At 31.1% G+C, this 20,741-nt stretch overlaps 1 protein-coding gene across 1 annotated transcript; it reads right to left on the bottom strand.

Moving 5' to 3' along the window:
• Nucleotides 1–4,875: 4,875 nt before the first annotated feature.
• Nucleotides 4,876–6,766, bottom strand: LOC133546583 (uncharacterized). The gene is made up of 2 exons (XM_061892360.1): nt 5,202–6,766; nt 4,876–5,142 (listed from the first exon to the last, which is right to left on the bottom strand). The coding sequence occupies exon 1, from the start codon at nt 6,591–6,593 to the stop codon at nt 5,508–5,510; it is 1,086 nt and encodes a 361-aa protein (XP_061748344.1). The 5' UTR covers nt 6,594–6,766; the 3' UTR covers nt 4,876–5,142; nt 5,202–5,507.
• Between the last annotated feature and the right edge of the window lie 13,975 nt (nt 6,767–20,741).

Raw genomic sequence — 20,741 nt, 5'->3', positions numbered from 1 at the left:
TATTAATACACTAAACATGTATTTAATATTTATACACTAAACATGTATTTAATATTCATACATTAAACATGTAGTTATTATTTATACACTAAACATGTATTTAATATTAATACAGTAAACTTGTATTAAATATTAATACAAAAACATGTATTTAAATTTAATAAACTAAACATATATTTAATATTAATACACTAAACATGTATTTAACATGTATACACTAAACATGTTTTTAATATTAATACACTAAACATGTATTTAATATTAATATAAAAACATGTATTTAATTTCAATAAACTAAACATATATTTAATATTTATACATTAAACATGTATTTAACATTTATACAGTAAAAATGTATTTGATATTAATACACTAAACATGTATTTAATATTTATACACTAAACATGTATTTAATATTAATACAAAAACATGTATTTAATTTTTAATAAACTAAACATATATTTGATATTAATACACTAAACATGTATTTAATATTTATACACTAAACATGTATTTAATATTCATACACTAAACATGTATTTAATATTAATACAGTAAACATGTATTAAATATTTATACACTAAACACGTATTTAATATTCATTCAATAAACATGTAGTTATTATTCTTACACTTAATATGTATGTAATATTAATACAAAAACATGTATTTAATTTTAATAAACTAAACATATATTTAATATTAATACACTAAACATGTATTTAATATTCATACACTAAACATGTATTTAATATTCATACACTAAACATTTAGTTATTATTTATACACTAAACATGTATTTAATATTAATACACTAAACATGTATTTAATATTAATACACTAAACATATATTTAATATTATTACACTAATCATGTATTTAATATTCATACACTAAACATGTATTTAATATTCATACACTAAACATTTAGTTATTATTTATACACTAAACATGTATTTAATATTAAAACACTAAACATGTATTTAATATTAATACACTAAACATGTATTTAATATTTATACACTAAACATGTATTTAATATTCATACACTAAACATGTATTTAATATTAATACACTGAGTATGTATTTAATATTAATACACTGATTATGTATTTAATAATCATATACTAAACGTATATGTAATTATACACTAATCATATATTTAATTTTCATACAGTAAACATGTATTTAATATTTATACACTAAACATGTATTTAATATTCATACACTAAACATGTATTTAATATTAATACACTGAACATGTATTTAATAATCATATACTAAACGTATATGTAATCATATACTAATCATATATTTAATTTTCATACAGTAAACATGTATTTATTATCCTCTAAATAAGGCACACTTGGAAATAATGAATTTCTTTATGTCTGCAGTTGCGGCAGAAGTCCACAGGAGGGTGCACGTTCCCTCTTAATAAGTCCGGTTTCTCTCCGTCTCTTTCTCTCTTTTTTTCCTTTTTTTTGTTTCTTTTTTTTTTTTTTTACATAAGTTTGGTTTCTCATACACTTATATATATACACTATACATGTATTTAATATTAATACACTAAACATGTATTTAATATTTATACACTAAACATGTATTTAATATTAATACAAAAACATGTATTTAATTTTAATAAACTAAACATATATTTAATATTAATACACTAAACATGTATGTAATATTCATACACTATACATGTATCTAACATTTATACACTAAACATGTATTTAATATTAATACACTAAACATGTATTTAATATTAATACAAAAACATGTATTTAATTTTAATAAACTAAACATATATTTAATATTAATACACTAAACATGTATTTAATATTTATACACTAAACATGTATTTATCATTTTTACACTAAACATGTATTTAATTTTAATAAACTAAACATATATTTAATATTAATACACTAAACATGTATTTAATATTCATACACTAAACATGTAGTTATTATTTATACACTAAACATGTATTTAATATTAATACACTAAACATGTATTTAATATTTATACACTAAACATGTATTTAATATTTATACACTAAACAAGTATTTAATATTAATACACTAATCATGTATTTAATATTCATACACTAAATATGTATTTAATATTAATACACTTAACATGTATTTAATATTTATACACAAAACATGTATTTAATATTCATACACGCAACATGTATTCAATATTTATACACTAAACATGTATTTAATATTCATAAACCAAACATGTATTTAATATTCATACTTTAAACATGTATTTAATATTAATACACTAAACATGTATTTAATATTTATACACTAAACATGTATTTAATATTAATACAAAAACATGTATTTAATTTTACTAAACTAAACATATATTTAATATTCATACACTAAACATGTATTTAACATTTATACACTAAACATGTATTTAATATTAATACACTAAACATGTATTTAATATTTATACACTAAACATGTATTTAATATTAATACAAAAACATGTATTTAATTTTAATAAATTAAACATATATTTAATATTCATACACTAAACATGTAGTTATTATTTATACACTAAACATGTATTTAATATTCATACACTAAACATGTATTTAATATTAATACACCTAACATGTATTTAATATTTATACACTAAACATTTATTTAATATTAATACAAAAACATGTATTTAATTTTAATAAACTAAACATATATTTAATATTAATACACTAAACATGTATGTAATATTCATACACTATACATGCATCTAACATTTATACACTAAACATGTATTTAATATTAATACACTAAACATGTATTTAACATTTTTACACTAAACACGTATTTAATTTTAATAAACTAAACATATATTTAATATTCATACACTAAACATGTAGTTATTATTTATACACTAAACATGTATTTAATATTCATACACTAAACATGTAATTAATATTAATACACTAAACATGTATTTAATATTTATACACTAAACATGTATTTAATATTAATACAAAAACATCCATCCATCCATTCTCCACCGCTTCTTCCCTTTTGGGGTCGCGGGGGGCGCTAGCGCCCATCTCAGCTGCAATCGGGCGGAAGGCGGGGTACACCCTGGACAAGTCGCCACCTCATCGCAGACAAAAACATGTATTTCATTTTAATAAACTAAACATATATTTAATATTCATACACTAAACATGTAGTTATTATTTATACACTAAACACGTATTTAATATTCATACACTAAACATGTATTTAATATTAATACACTGAACATGTATTTAATATTTATACAGTTATACAGTTTATACAGTTTGTACAGATATCACAAAAAAAATCATGTTGGTTAAATATTAAATGTGGGGTACCACAGGGGTCAGTCTTAGGGCCCAAGATGTTCATCATGTATATAAATGATGTTTGTAAAGTAACTGAAAACCTTAAATATGTGTTATTTGCGGATGACACCAATGTACTCTGTTCTGATGTGGACTTGCAGCAGCTCCTGAGGACCGTCACCATGGAGATGTATAAACTAAAAAAATGGTTTGATGCTAATAAATTATCATTAAACCTAAATAAAACTAACTTTATGTTATTTGGAAATAAGGGAAATGATATAGATGTAAAATTGTATATAGACAATGTTAGTATAGAAAGAGTAAACAAAATCAAATTTTTGGGTGTGATCTTGGACCACAGGATCTGCTGGAAGTCACACATTACATACATCAAAGGGAAGTTGGCCAGAAGTATTGCTGTCCTGGGTAAAACAAGGCACATTCTTCATCAAAAAACATTACACACTCTTTATTGTACACTTGTTTTACCATATTTGAGTTACTGTCTAGAAGTTTGGGGAAATACATACAGGACGGACATCCAACCACTATTCATAATGCAAAAAAGGGCCATCAGACTGATACATAACACAGGACCCCGACAACACACTAATGGATTATTTATAAAAACATTTGATTTAAAACTACCAGATCTCATCCAACTCAAGACTGCCCAAATGATTTATAAAGCAAGTAAACATTTACTTCCAACAGGGTTACAGAGAAGATTTTTACAAAGAGAAGGGAATTATAATTTAAGAGGAGAACTACTTTTTAAGATCCAATATTGTAGAACAACGCAGAAACGAATGAGTATAACAATAGCAGGGGTTAAAATATGGAACTGTTTAAAGGATGAAATAAAACACAGCACCAACATAAACCAGTTTAAAAAGCGTTTTAAATCATTTATCATTAGTAAATACAAGAAAGAAGAGCAAACATTGTTTTAGAAAGACAATAATATATAATATGTATATAAATACAATTTATGATTTCATAATTATACATATAGGTTATATTAAAATGTATATGTTTGATTTGAATGTTAAACTGTGTATATGAGACGTGTGCTACATATATGTTGCTTATATATTGTTTAAAAAAAAGTTATATAAGTGAAGCATGTTTTAGATTTTATATATTTTGAACCTTGTTCTTGTTGTGATGGGCTAGGTTTATATAAGCGTTGCTTCAACCTACACCCTTTCGGCTCAATCATTGCACAAATGAGTGTTTTTTTTTGTGTTTTTTTTCTTTTCTTGTTGTTGTTCTTTGTTTTATGTGAAGATTGCCGAAATAAAATACATTGATACACTAAACATGTATTTAATATTAATACACTAAATATGTATTTTTTATTTATCCACTAAACATGCATTTAATATTCATAATCTAAACATGTATTTGATATTCATACACTTAACGTGTATTTAATATTCATACACTAAACATGTATTTAATATTGTCACAACCACTGGCTTGTTAGTGGCTGTAACATTAAGGGAGACCACACCGATTTGTACATTTTAGCCAACAGATCTTTTATTTTACAACATGTATCAGTGATCAGTAATGTGAATTAACCAAGGAATGTATCAGTAAATGAGTGTTGTCCCAAAAGGGTGCAAGTGTGGTGCTAATCCCGGCCGTCGTTGCCGTGACCATACGGTCACCAAACGAATGTGCCTGTGGGACGAGAGAGAGCCGAGCATGCTGATGGGAGGCCTTTTATAGGCCGCCCAATCAGCAGCCCTCTGAGATGTTGCACGTCTTCACAGACCAGCTCCACCTGCGGGTCGGAGGACCAAAGTGCCCCAAACACTAACCGGCAGCAACCGACAGCTCCACCTGCGGGTCGGAGGACCAAAGTGCCCCAAACACTAACCGGCAGAGCCGGGCATGACATCCCCCCCCCTTAAAAACAGAGACCCGTGTTAACTGGGTCTCTGAAGCACCATCAAAAAATAGAAAACAAAAAACTACAGTAGCCCCAGTAGCTATATTCTAGTCCCACTGACGCACCTCCCCTCCACCCCAGACCAACCAGAACCCAAACCATCCCAAACACCCTCCTTCCCCTCCGACCTTCCCTGCACCCAGCAAATCCTGGTACCCGGACAGCGACCTTTAAGGGAAACAGAGAAAAACCGCAGGTTAGGAGTGAGTGGAGATGATTAGACCTCCTGGTCCAGAGTCAATGTCATGTTCAATTAGTGTGGTACAGGTTGGAGTGTCGGAAAACAAAGGCAAAAACTCAAAAATCAAATCCGACAACTGTTTACGCTGTACCTCACTTAAATGACCGAGGAGACTATCTAGCTCCTTTAACTGCTGAGTATTTTCTAAGCGCCCGTGTAACACTGAATCATCAGGTGCGCGCACTTCATCCCAAGCTGCCACCTCCGGCCAGTTGAGCGGTTCCCCAACCCCAACGGCTAGACCCACTGGACTCGCAGCAATCCCACCCGCCTTGTCGGAACCTGCAGAGTGGTAAGGCTTGAGTAAATTCACATGACACAGTTGCTGTGATCGTTTACGATCAGGAGTTGACAGTAAATAATTGAGATCTGACACTTGGCTCATAACCGTAAATGGACCAGAGTATTTTGCTGTAAATGGTGACCCCGGAATGGGCAGCAAAGCTAAAACTTGATCACCTGGATTGAAAACTCTGATCTTAGCTTTACGGTCATAACGCAGCTTCATTTTCACCTGAGCTTTAGTCAAATGCTCGGTTGCCTCTTTCCATGCAAGCAACAGCCTACGACGAAAACCATCTACATACTCAGTGAAACTGACGGGAGTGTTCTGCAGATCCAGATTGGCATTTAAAACAGACAGTGAGGTCCGGACTTTGTGGCCAAAGACTAGGTCATTTGGACTAAAACCAGTGCTTTCTTGAACTACACCACGCGCAGACAACAAGAGCCATGGCAACGCCTCCTCCCAATCTCTCCGCATCTCAACACAGTAAGCGCGCAAGAGAGACTTCAACGTGGCATGCCAGCGCTCCAATGCCCCCTGACTCTGTGCGTGATACGCGCTGCTCAAATTGTGCTTCACCTGCATCGACTTCAACGCTGCAGCAAATGTTCTGGAGGTAAAGTTAGACCCTCTGTCGCTCTGAATTACCTTTGGAATGCCAAAGACAGAAATGAATTTAGACAAACATTTCAATATTGACCTCGTGGTAATTGTTCTCAAGGCATACGCTGCTGGATACCGAGTGGCCTGGCACATGATGGTAAAGAGGTACACACAACCAGATTTCGAAGGGGGTAGTGGACCTACACAATCAATAATGAGATGCTCAAATGGTGTGCCAACAGACGGAATAGGTTGAAGTGGTGCAGGTTTAATGGGAGTACTCTGTTTCGCAACCTGGCAAACATGACATGCTTTGACAAATCTAGATACATGGCGTTTCATCCGTGGCCAGTAAAAATGTTCCAAAAGACGTCGGTAGGTTTTCTTAACTCCAAAATGCCCAGACTCTGCTCCATGGGCTGTTCTCAAAATCAAATCACGGTATTTGTCAGGTACCATCACTTGAATCACCTGACCTGCCACTTCAGGATCAACACCTGGCAACCACGTATGCAGCAAAACGCCATTCTGAATGAAGTAACCCATCGTTGGATCAATAGAAACTAAGGCAAAATATTTCTCAAAGCTCTGATCATTCTTTTGTGCCTCAATTAAATCTTGACATGACAGAGGTTCGGGCAGGTCAGGAACAAAAAAAGGCACAGATTTGGACACATCCGACGATTGCGCCTGCGTGCGAGACATTGCCCTAGTCACAGCACAAGCAGTAAACACTTCTGGGAATTCTTGACAACACGCGTCTGGCTCCTCTACAGATAGCGGTACAGGTGTAACAACTGGAGGTGGAGAAACTAAACACCCACCCAAATTGTTCCCCAGAATTACATGGATATCCTGCATAGGCAGAGACGGTCTCACAGCAATAGTCACCTCCCCATTCACAAATCCTGAACACAAGTGAATTTTGTGCAACGGTACAGAAAATGACTGCATGCCTATTCCTCTAATCAAAACACATTTCCCAGTGTCAGATGCTGTGGAAAATGGCAAAACTGCTCCAGAAATGAAACTCTCAGATGCCCCAGTGTCTCTTAAGATTTTAACTGGAACTTTTTGTGTCTCTCCAACCAATGACACCCAGCCATCACTAATGAATGGAGCGAAATCAGACGCAGCTGACTCTACTGATTTCGTCTGCTCGTCTGACACAGATGCACCATCTTCAATCACTTGCTCACAATGAACTTCCAAACGAGGTAACGGTGTTAGATCAGAGACGCCAAAATCAACTGGATGCACAACAGAAACACACCCAGCTGCCTTGGCATTAGATTTACGGCCTTTCAACAGCGGGCAGTCCTTTTTCCAATGTCCCTCCTGCAAACAGTAATGACATTTATCCGTCGGGCTTGGGCGAGATTTGCTACTTCCATTATCAAATTTAGGAACATTACTGGAATTGCCATAATTGGATCGATTTGAACTACGACCATAACGAGGAGGAGAACGTTGTGGAGGAGAACGAGCAGGATCATAACGTTGGTGGCTATTATACCGTGGAGGACTGCTGTAAGGCTTACGTTTATGAGTCAACACAAAGGTATCAGCAAGCGAGGCTGCCTCCTCCACTGACTTTGCCTTTTGCTCATTAATGTAGGTTGCAATTCGATCTGGTACAATGTTCTTAAACTGCTCCAAAATCAACAAATCACGCAAATTTTCGTAAGTTGAGACAGACTCTGAAGTGAGCCACCGGTTAAAATAAGTACTCAACTCTCTTGCCACTTCAGCATGGGTCTGATTATCACGTTTACGCCAGTTTCTGAAACGTTGTCTGTAAGCTTCTGGATTCAGTTCATAACATTTCAAGACTGCTTTTTTCACCTCAGCATACTTGTGCCTATCAACAGGTGTTAATGCCAAGTCTCTTTGTTGCTCAAAAGTCAGTATGCCTACCCTCTCTGACTGCATAGGCTCTGACATACCCTTCACATGAGCGTCACCACCTTTTCCTGAAGGCAAAATGCTCTGCTCACACAAAAACTCGTGAATGGAGTCACGCAAGGGTCCCTTCTTACCAGTTCTAATGGCTGATGACAATTCCATGCCATACTTTTCTGCCAATTGCAACAACTGTTCCTTATTAAAGGCAAACAACAATTTCTCAGATGGTGCTTCCACAAAAGCCTCCATCCTGCTCAACCCAGGCCGTCAGTACCAATCTGGCTACTGTACCAAACCAACAATGAAACTACTGAAAAAAACAACCCAACCAAAAACTAGCTCTAATTACGCTAGGCTCTCTCTCTCCAACCAATCTAACCAGGTCTCTAAAACATTACAGTTATGTTAACACAGCAAACTAACCTCGGAGCATCCCCCTAAACATTTTCCCCCCACTAGACTAATCTATTTTCACACAGAGCCCGAGGACGAGGATCATTTACTCACCAATACCTGTGGAGACGTACCATCCCGACAAAGCCGATTCAGCCGTTTCTCCAAGGCGGTGCCCTCGCCCAGGCTCTGTGACAGCAGGAACCTAGAACCCGTACTAGATGGGGATAAAGGCGACAGCTCCTAAGAGGCTGAATGCAATGCTACAAACTGCAATGAAACTAAACCAAGATGGCTGGAACAAACAATTCAGTGTCTACCTACACTTGCACGGTCAAACAAAGCCTCAAAAGTACAAATCAGTAGATCCCCCAATTAACTAACTGATAACAGGCCCCAACTGACTATCAGCAGTTCACAATTAGTAACTCAGCTCTACTCACCTTCCTACGCTCCAAGAGCCAGTAGAAGGAATACTCAATACAAAGAGCTCTACGCACCTTCCTACGCTGCCATAGCCAGTAGAAGGAATTACCATAGCCTAAAGTTACTACCAAAGATCGGACGAGCCCCCATATGTCACAACCACTGGCTTGTTAGTGGCTGTAACATTAAGGGAGACCACACCGATTTGTACATTTTAGCCAACAGATCTTTTATTTTACAACATGTATCAGTGATCAGTAATGTGAATTAACCAAGGAATGTATCAGTAAATGAGTGTTGTCCCAAAAGGGTGCAAGTGTGGTGCTAATCCCGGCCGTCGTTGCCGTGACCATACGGTCACCAAACGAATGTGCCTGTGGGACGAGAGAGAGAGAGAGAGAGAGAGAGCATGAGAGGGAGAGCATGCTGATGGGAGGCCTTTTATAGGCCGCCCAATCAGCAGCCCTCTGAGATGTTGCACGTCTTCACAGACCAGCTCCACCTGCGGGTCGGAGGACCAAAGTGCCCCAAACACTAACCGGCAGAGCCGGGCATGACAATATTAATACAAAAAACATGTATTTAAGTTTAATAAACTAAACATATATTTAATATTAATACACTAAACATGTATTTAATATTTATACACTAAACATGTATTTAATATTCATACACTTAACATGTATTTAATATTTATACAATAAACATGTATTTAATATTCTTACACGAAACATGTATTTAATATTCATACACTAAACATGTATTTAATATTCATACATGTTTAATGTATTTAATATTTATACAATAAACATGTATTCAATATTCTTACACGAAACATGTATTTAATATTTATACACTAAACATGTATTTAATATTCATACGTGTTTAATGTATGAATATTAAATACATGTTTAGTGTATAAATATTAAATACATGTTTCGTGTAAGAATATTAAATACATGTTTATTGTATAAATATTAAATACATGTTAAGTGTATGAATATTAAATACATATTTAGTGTATGAATATTAAATACATGATTAGTGTATAAAAAGATGGCGGCGCCCGGACGGGCTGCGCTCTCGAGGAGCTCCTGCTAAAGATGGAACATTTGGCAGAAATACCGGACAATTCCACAAACTTCATGGCTGGCTCACATCGTGGTCACTCCGTGATCACGTACGACCGCCAGACACTTCTGGATATGGACATATCGGGCCGTTTTGGACTGATAGACACTTGCGTGCTAGACTTGCTAACTAGCATGGGAATACATCGGCGGCTACATCCAGCGGCCTGTGAAGCAGGGGAGTCTAGTAGCAGCGGGGGCCGTCTACGGAGCAGACGCCAGCGGTGTGATCGGAAACGCGGATGCCGAGCGGGGCTAAAAACAAAGCAGAAGGCTAATCCCCACAGAACACCACTTTCCTCCATCCCGAAGACGGATTTAGATGGAAAATGCGAGACTACTGGTCTGGGTAAGGAGTCAGTTAAATTAGAACAAGTTTTTTCTGCTTTGAGTGTTTCAGAGTTGGACATGTGTTTTTCTGAGGTGGCTAACTATGATGCGTGCAGTTTATCAAAGCAACAAACAAACAATCGGAAAATCCCCGTTACTGAGGTGGCTAACCATGATGCGTGCAGTTTATCAAAGCAACAATCAAACATTCGGAAAATTCCTGTCGTATCAATTCCTAGATGTGAAGTGAAGTGAAGTGAATTATATTTATATAGCGCTTTTCTCAAGTGACTCAAAGCGCTTTACATAGTGAAACCCAATATCTAAGTTACATTTAAACCAGTGTGGGTGGCACTGGGAGCAGGTGGGTAAAGTGTCTTGCCCAAGGACACAACGGCAGTAACTAGGATGGCACAAGCGGGAATCGAACCTGCAACTCTCAAGTTGCTGGCACGGACACTCTACCAACCGAGCTATTCCAGATATGGTGGTAACTATACTAAATGCACTGGGCATAATAAACACAACATTATTAATATTGCTACTACGGATAATTTGATCAAAAATTCCCTAAAACAGCCCACTACCTATAATATAGGTTTTTTAAACATAAGATCATTGTCTCCTAAAACGTTGTTAGTTAATGATATTATCAGAGACAACAATCTTAACGTCATCGGTCTCAGCGAAACCTGGCTTAAACCAAACCACTTTTTTGCGCTAAATGAAGCATGTCCTCCTAACTTTACACATGCGCATATTGCCCGTCCGCTTAAAAGGGGTGGGGGGGTCGCACTAATATACAACGAAAACTTTAACCTTAGTCCTAACATAAATAATAAATATAAATCGTTGGAGGTGCTTACTATGAGGTCTGTCACACCGCTGCCTCTACACCTGGCTGTTATCTACCGCCCCCCAGGGCCCTATTCGGACTTTATTAATGAATTCTCAGAGTTCGTTGCTGATCTAGTGACACACGCCGATAATATAATCATAATGGGGGACTTTAATATCCATATGAATACCCCATCGGACCCACCGTGCGTAGCGCTCCAGACTGTAATTGATAGCTGTGGTCTCACACAAATAATAAATGAACCCACGCATCGCAACGGTAATACGATAGACCTAGCGCTTGTCAGGGGCATCACCGTTTCCAAAGTTACGATACTCCCGTATACTAAAGTATTGTCCGATCATTACCTTATAAAATTCGAGGTTCAGACGCATGTTCGTCAAACTAATAATAATAATAACTGCTATAGCAGCCGCAACATTAATACAGCCACAACGACAACTCTTGCTGACCTACTGCCCTCGGTAATGGCACCATTCCCAAAGTATGTGGGCTCTATTGATAACCTCACTAACAACTTTAACGACGCCCTGCGCGAAACCATTGATAACATAGCACCGCTAAAGTTAAAAAAGGCTCCAAAAAAGCGCACCCCGTGGTTTACAGAAGAAACTAGAGCTCAGAAATTATTATGTAGAAAGCTGGAACGCAAATGGCGCACGACTAAACTTGAGGTGCACCATCAAGCATGGAGTGATGGTTTAATAACTTATAAACGCATGCTTACCTTAGCTAAAGCTAAATATTACTCAAATCTCATCCACCGTAATAAAAACGATCCTAAATTTTTGTTTAGTACGGTAGCATCGCTAACCCAACAAGGGACTCCTTCCAGTAGCTCAACCCACTCAGCTGATGACTTTATGCAATTCTTTAGTAAGAAAATTGAAGTCATTAGAAAGGAGATTAAAGACAATGCGTCCCAGCTACAACGGGGTTCTATTAACACTGACACGATTGTATATACGGCGGATACTGCCCTCCAAAATAGTTTCTCTCGTTTTGAGGAAATAACATTAGAGGAATTGTTACAACGTGTAAATGGAATAAAACAGACAACATGTTTACTTGACCCTCTTCCTGGGAAACTGATCAAGGAGCTCTTTGTATTATTAGGTCCATCAGTGCTAAATATTATAAACTTATCACTCTCCTCGGGCACTGTTCCCCTAGCATTCAAAAAAGCGGTTATTCATCCTCTTCTTAAAAGACCTAACCTCGATCCTGACCTCATGGTAAATTACCGACCGGTGTCTCACCTTCCCTTTATTTCAAAAATCCTTGAAAAAATTGTTGCGGGGCAGTTAAATGAACACTTAGCGTCTAACAATCTATGTGAAACCTTTCAATCCGGTTTCAGGGCAAATCACTCCACGGAGACAGCCCTCGCAAAAATGACTAATGATCTATTGCTAACGATGGATTCTGATGCGTCATCTATGTTGCTGCTCCTCGATCTTAGCGCTGCTTTCGATACCGTCGATCATAATATTTTATTAGAACGTATCAAAACACGAATTGGTATGTCAGACTTAGCCCTGTCTTGGTTTAACTCTTATCTTACTGATAGGATGCAGTGTGTCTCCCATAACAATGTGACCTCGGACTACGTTAAGGTAACGTGTGGAGTTCCCCAGGGTTCGGTCCTTGGCCCTGCACTCTTCAGCATCTACATGCTGCCGCTAGGTGACATCATACGCAAATACGGTATTAGCTTTCACTGTTATGCTGATGACACCCAACTCTACATGCCCCTAAAGCTGACCAACACGCCGGATTGTAGTCAGCTGGAGGCGTGTCTTAATGAAATTAAACAATGGATGTCCGCTAACTTTTTGCAACTCAACGCCAAAAAAACGGAAATGCTGATTATCGGTCCTGCTAGACACCGAACTCTATTTAATAATACAACTCTAACATTTGACAACCAAACAATTAAACAAGGCGACACGGTAAAGAATCTGGGTATTATCTTCGACCCAACTCTCTCCTTTGAGGCACAAATTAAAAGCGTTACTAAAACGGCCTTCTTTCATCTCCGTAACATCGCTAAAATTCGCTCCATTCTGTCCACTAAAGACGCTGAGATCATTATCCATGCGTTTGTTACGTCTCGCCTCGACTACTGTAACGTATTATTTTCGGGTCTCCCCATGTCTAGCATTAAAAGATTACAGTTGGTACAAAATGCGGCTGCTAGACTTTTGACAAGAACAAGAAAGTTTGATCACATTACGCCTGTACTGGCTCACCTGCACTGGCTTCCTGTGCACTTAAGATGTGACTTTAAGGTTTTACTACTTACGTATAAAATACTACACGGTCTAGCTCCATCTTATCTTGCCGATTGTATTGTACCATATGTCCCGGCAAGAAATCTGCGTTCAAAGGACTCCGGCTTATTAGTGATTCCCAAAGCCCAAAAAAAGTCTGCGGGCTATAGAGCATTTTCCGTTCGGGCTCCAGTACTCTGGAATGTCCTCCCGGTAACATTTCGCGATGCCACCTCAGTAGAAGCATTTAAGTCTCACCTTAAAACTCATTTGTATACTCTAGCCTTTAAATAGACTCCCTTTTTAGACCAGTTTATCTGCCGTTTCTTTTCTTTTTCTTCTATGTCCCACTCTCCCGTGTGGAGGGGGTCCGGTCCGATCCGGTGGCCATGTACTGCTCGCCTGTGTATCGGCTGGGGACATCTCTGCGCTGCTGGTCCGCCTACGCTCGGGATGGTTTCCTGCTGGCTCCGCTGTGAACGGGACTCTCGCTGCTGTGTCTTGGATCCTCTTTGGACTGGACTCTCGCGACTGTGTTGTATCCATTATGGATTGAACTTTCACAGTATCCTGTTAGATCCGCTCGACATCCATTGCTTTCCTCCTCTCTAAGGTTCTCATAGTCATCATTGTCACCGACGTCCCACTGGGTCATTATTGTCACCGATGTCCCACTGGGTGTGAGTTTTCCTTGCCCTTTTGTGGGCCTACCGAGGATGTCGTGGTGGTTTGTGCAGCCCTTTGAGACACTAGTGATTTAGGGCTATATAAGTAAACATTGATTGATTGATTGATTTAATATTTATACACTAAACATGTATTTAATATTTATACACTAAACATGTATTTAATATTCATACACTAAACATTGATTTAATATTAATACACTAAACATGTATTTAACATTTATACACTAAACATGTATTTACTATTTATACACTAAACATGTATTTAATATTCATACAGTAAACATGTATTTATTATCCTCTAAATAAGGCACACTTGGAAATAATTAATTTCTTTATGCGTGCAGTTGCGGCAGAAGTCCACAGGAGGGCGCACGTTCCCTCTTAATAAGTCCGGGCCTCTCCGTCTCTCTCTCTTTTTCAATTTTTTTTTGTTTCTTTTATTTTTTTTACATAAGTTTGGTTTCTCATACACCTATATTTATACACTAAACATGTATTTAATATTAATACACTAGACATGTATTTAATATTAATACAAAAACATGTATTTAATTTTAATAAACTAAACATATATTTAATATTCATACACTAAACATGTATTTAATATTTATACACTAAACATGTATTTAACATTAATACACTAAACATGTATTTAATATTTATACACTAAACATGTATTTAATATTAATACAAAAACATGTTTTTAATTTTAATAAACTAAACATATATTTAATATTAATACACTAAACATATATTTAATATTAATACACTAAACATGTAGTTATTATTCATACACTAAACATGTATTTATTATTTATACACTAAACATGTATTTAATATTCATAAACTAAACATCTATTTAACATTTATACACTAAACATGTATTTAATATTCATACACTAATCATGTATTTAATATTAATACACTAAACATGTATTTAATATTAATACAAAAATATGTATTTAATTTTAATAAACTAAACATATTTAATATTAATACACTAAACATGTATTTAATATTCATACACGAAACATGTATTTATTATTTATACACTAAACATGTATTTAATATTCATAAACTAAACATCTATTTAACATTTATACACTAAACATGTATTTAATATTCATACACTAATCATGTATTTAATATTAATACACTAAACATGTATTTAATATTAATACAAAAACATGTATTTAATTTTAATAAACTAAACATATATTTAATATTAATACACCAAACATGTATTTAACATTTATACACTAAACATGTATTTAATATTCATACACTAAACATGTAGTTAATATTAATACAGTAAACATGTATTAAATATTTATATACTAAACATGTATTTAATATTCATTCAATAAACATGTAGTTAAAAGAGAGATAGAGAGACGGAGAGGACCGGACTTATTAAGAGGGAACGTGCGCCCTCCTGTGGACTTCTGCCGCAACTGCACACATAAAGAAATTCATTATTTCCAAGTGTGCCTTATTTAGAGGATAATGAATACATGTTTACTGTATGAATATTAAATACATGTTTAGTGTATAATTACATATATGTTTGGTATATGATTATTAAAGACATGTTCAGTGTATTAATATTAAATAAATGTTTAGTGTATGAATAATAAATACATGTTTAGTGTATGAATATTAAATACATGTTTAGTGTATTAATATTAATTACATGTTTCGTGTACGAATATTAAATACATGTTTAGTGTATGAATATTAGATACATGTTTAGTGTATGAATATTAAATACATGTTTAGTGTATGAATATTAAATACATTTTTAATGTATGAATATTAATTACATGTTTAGTGTATAAATATTAAATACATGTTTCGTGTATGAATATTAAATACATGTTAAGTGTATAAATATTAAATACATGATTAGTGTATTAATATTAAATACATGTTTAGTGTATTAATATTAAATACATGTTTAGTGTATTAATATTAAATACATGTTTAGTGTATAAATAATTACTAAATGTTTAGTGTATGAATATTAAATACATGTTTAGTGTATAAATATTAAATACATGTTTAGTGTATTAATATTAAATACATGTTTACTGTATAAATATTAAAAACATGTTTAGTGTATTAATATTAAATATATGTTTAGTTTATTAAACTTAAATACATGTTTTTGTATTAATATTAAATACATGTTTAGTGTATGAATATTAAATACATGTTTAGTTTATGAATATTAAATACATGTTTAGTGTATAAATATTAAATACATGTTTTTGTATTAATATTAAATACATGTTTAGTGTATTAATATTAAATACATGTTTAGTGTATTAATATTAAATACATGTTTACTGTATTAATATTAAATACATGTTTAGTGTATGAATATTAAATACACGTTTAGCGTATGAATGTTAAATACATGTTTAGTTTATTAATATTAAATACATGTTTAGTGTATAAATATTAAATACATGTTTTTGTATTAATATTAAATACATGTTTAGTGTATGAATATTAAATACATGTTTAGTGTATAAATATTAAATACATGTTTAGTGTATTAATATTAAATATATGTTTAGTTTATTAAACTTAAATACATGTTTTTGTATTAATATTAAATACATGTTTAGTGTATGAATATTAAATACACATTTAGTGTATGAATATTAAATATATGTTTAGTGTATGAATAATAACTACAGGTTTAGTGTATGAATATTAAATACATGTTTAGTGGATAAATAATAAATAAGTATTTAGTGTATTAATATTAAATACATGTTTAGTGTATAAATATTAAATATATGTTTAGTGTATTAATATTAAATATGTGTTTACTTTATTAAAATTAAATAAATGTTTTTGTATAAATATTAAATACATGTTTAGTGTATAAATAATAAATAAGTATTTAGTGTATTAATATTAAATACATGTTTAGTGTATAAATATTAAATATATGTTTAGTGTATTAATATTAAATATGTGTTTACTTTATTAAAATTAAATAAATGTTTTTGTATTAATATTAAATACATGTTTAGTGTATAAATATTAAATACAGGTTTAGTGTATTAATATTAAATACATGTTTAGTGTATGAATAATAACTACAGGTTTAGTTCATGAATATTAAATACATGTTTAGTGTATTAATATTAAATATATATTTAGTTTATTAAAATTAAATGCATGTTTTGTATTAATATTAAATACATGTTTAGTGTATAAATATTAAATACGTGTTTAGTGTATTAATATTAAATACATGTTTAGTGTATGAATATTAAATACATGTTTAGTGTATGAATAATAAATACATGTTTAGTGTATTAATATTAAATACATGTTTAGTGTATTAATATTAAATACACTTTTAGTGTATAAATAGTAAATAAACGTTTAGTGTAACAATATTAAATACATGTTTAGTGTATTAATATTAAATATATGTTTATTTTATTAAAATTAAATACATGTTTTTGTATTACTATTAAATACATATTAAGTGTAAGAAGAATAACTACATGTTTATTGAATGAATATTAAATACATGTTTAGTGTATGAATATTTAATACATGTTTAGTGTATTAATATTAAATATGTGTTTAGTTTATTAAAATTAAATACATGTTTTTGTATTAATATTAAATACATGTTTAGTGTATTAATATTAAATATATGTTTAGTTTATTAAAATTGAATACATGTTTTTGTATTAATATTAAATACATGTTATTTGGATAAATCTCAAATACATGTTTAGTGTATTAATATTAAATTCAGTTTAGTGTATAAATGTTAAATATATGTTTAGTGTATGAATATTAAATATATGTTTAGTTTATTAAAATTAAATACATGGTTTTGTATTAATATTAAATACATGTTTAGTGTATAAATATTAAATACATGTTTAGTGTATTAATATTAAATACATGTTTAGTGTATTAATATTAAATACATGTTTAGTGTATGAATATTCAATACATGTTTAGTGTATTAATGTTAAATATATGTTTAGTGTAATAATATTAAATATATGTTTAGTTTATTAAACTTAAATACATGTTTTTGTATTAATATTAAATACATGTTTAGTTTATGAATATTAAATACATGTTTAGTGGATATATAATAAATACATATTTAGTGTATTAACATTAAATACATGTTTAGTGTATAAATATTAAATATATGTTTAGTGTATAAATATTAAATCCATGTTTAGTGTATAAATAATAACTACATGTTTAGTGTATGAATATTAAATACATGTTTAGTGTATAAATATTAAATACATGTTTGGTGTAATAATATTAAATATATGTTTAGTTTATTAAAATTAAATACATGTTTTTGTATTAATATTAAATACATGTTTAGTGTATAAATATTAAATACATGTTTAGTGTATTAATATTAAATACATGTTTAGTGTATTAATATTAAATACATGTTTAGTGTATGAATATTAAATACATGTTTAGTGTATGAATATTCAATACATGTTTACTGTATACATATTAAATACATGTTTAGTGTATTAATATTACATATATGTTTAGTTTATTAAACTTAAATACAGGTTTTTGTATTAATATTAAATACATGTTTAGTGTATGAATAATAACTACATGTTTAGTGTATAAATATTAAATACATGTTTAGTGTATTAATATTAAATACATGTTTAGTGTATGAATAATAACTACATGTTTAGTCTATGAATATTAAATACATGTTTAGTGTATGAATATTAAATACAAGTTTAGTGTGAAAATATTAAATACATGTTTAGTCTATATATTAAATTCCATTTTAGTGTATAATTATTAAATACATGTTTAGTGTATTAATATTAAATAAATGTTTAGTGTATTAATATTAAATATATATTTAGTTTATTAAAATTAAATACATGTTTTTTATTAATATTAAATACATGTTTAGTATATAAATATTAAATACATGTTTAGTGTATTAATATTAAATACATGTTTAGTGTATGAATAATAACTACATGTTTAGTGTATTAATATTAAATACATGTTTAGTGTATAAATGTTAAATACACTTTTAGTGTATGAATGTTAAATACATGTTTAGTGTATTAATATTAAATACATGTTTAGTGTATAAATAATAAATATATATTTAGTTTATTAAAATTAAATACATGTTTTTTATTAATATTAAATACATGTTTAGTGTATAAATATTAAATACATGTTTAGTTTATGAATATTAAATACATGTTTAGTGGATAAATAATAAATAAATATTTAGTGTATTAATATTAAATACATGTTTAGTGTATAAATATTAAATGCATGTTTAGTGTATAAATATTAAATACATGTTTAGTGTATTAATATTAAATATGTGTTTACTTTATTAAAATTAAATAAATGTTTTTGTATTAATATTAAATACATGTTTAGTGTATAAATATTAAATACAGGTTTAGTGTATAAATATTAAATATATGTTTAATGTATGAATATTAAATACATGTTTAGTGTATAAATATTAAATACATGTTTAGTGTATGAATATTAAATACATGTTTAGTGTATAAGTATTAAATACATGTTTAGTGTATAAATGTTAAATACATGTTTAATGTATGAATATTAAATACATGTTTAGTGTATGAATATTAAATACATGTTTAGTGTATAAATATTAAATACATGTTTAATGTAAGAATATTAAATACATGTTTAGTATATTAATATTAAATCAATGTTTAGTGTATGAATATTAAATACATGTTTCGTGTATGAATATTAAATACATGTTTAGTGTATAAATATTAAATACATGTTTAATGTATGAATATTAAATACATGTTTAGTGTATAAATATTAAATACATGTTTAGTGTATTAATATTAAATACATGTTTAGTGTATTAATATTAAATCAATGTTTAGTGTATGAATATTAAATACATGTTTCGTGTATGAATATTAAATACATGTTTGGTGTATAAATATTAAATACATGTTTAATGTATGAATATTAAATACATGTTTAGTGTATAAATGTTAAATACATGTTTAGTTTATGAATATTAAATACATGTTTAGTGTATTAATATTAAATATATATTTAGTTTATTAAAATTAAATACATGTTTTTGTATTAATATTAAATACATGTTTAGTGTATAAATATTAAATACATGTTTAGTGTATTAATATTAAATACATGTTTAGTGTATGAATTTTAAATACATGTTTAGTGTATAAATATTAAATACATGTTTAGAGTATTAATATTAAATA

Source organism: Nerophis ophidion, unplaced genomic scaffold, assembly GCF_033978795.1.
Source record: "Nerophis ophidion isolate RoL-2023_Sa unplaced genomic scaffold, RoL_Noph_v1.0 HiC_scaffold_33, whole genome shotgun sequence".
NCBI classification, from domain to species: domain Eukaryota; kingdom Metazoa; phylum Chordata; class Actinopteri; order Syngnathiformes; family Syngnathidae; genus Nerophis; species Nerophis ophidion.
Note: the sequence above shows the minus strand (reverse complement) of the source record. Positions and strands in the feature narration are given on the sequence as shown.

Coding starts and splice junctions, on each gene's coding strand:
- LOC133546583 (XM_061892360.1), bottom strand. CDS start 6,593: ATGTGCCAGGCCACTCGGTATCCAGCAGCGTATGCCTTGAGAACAATT.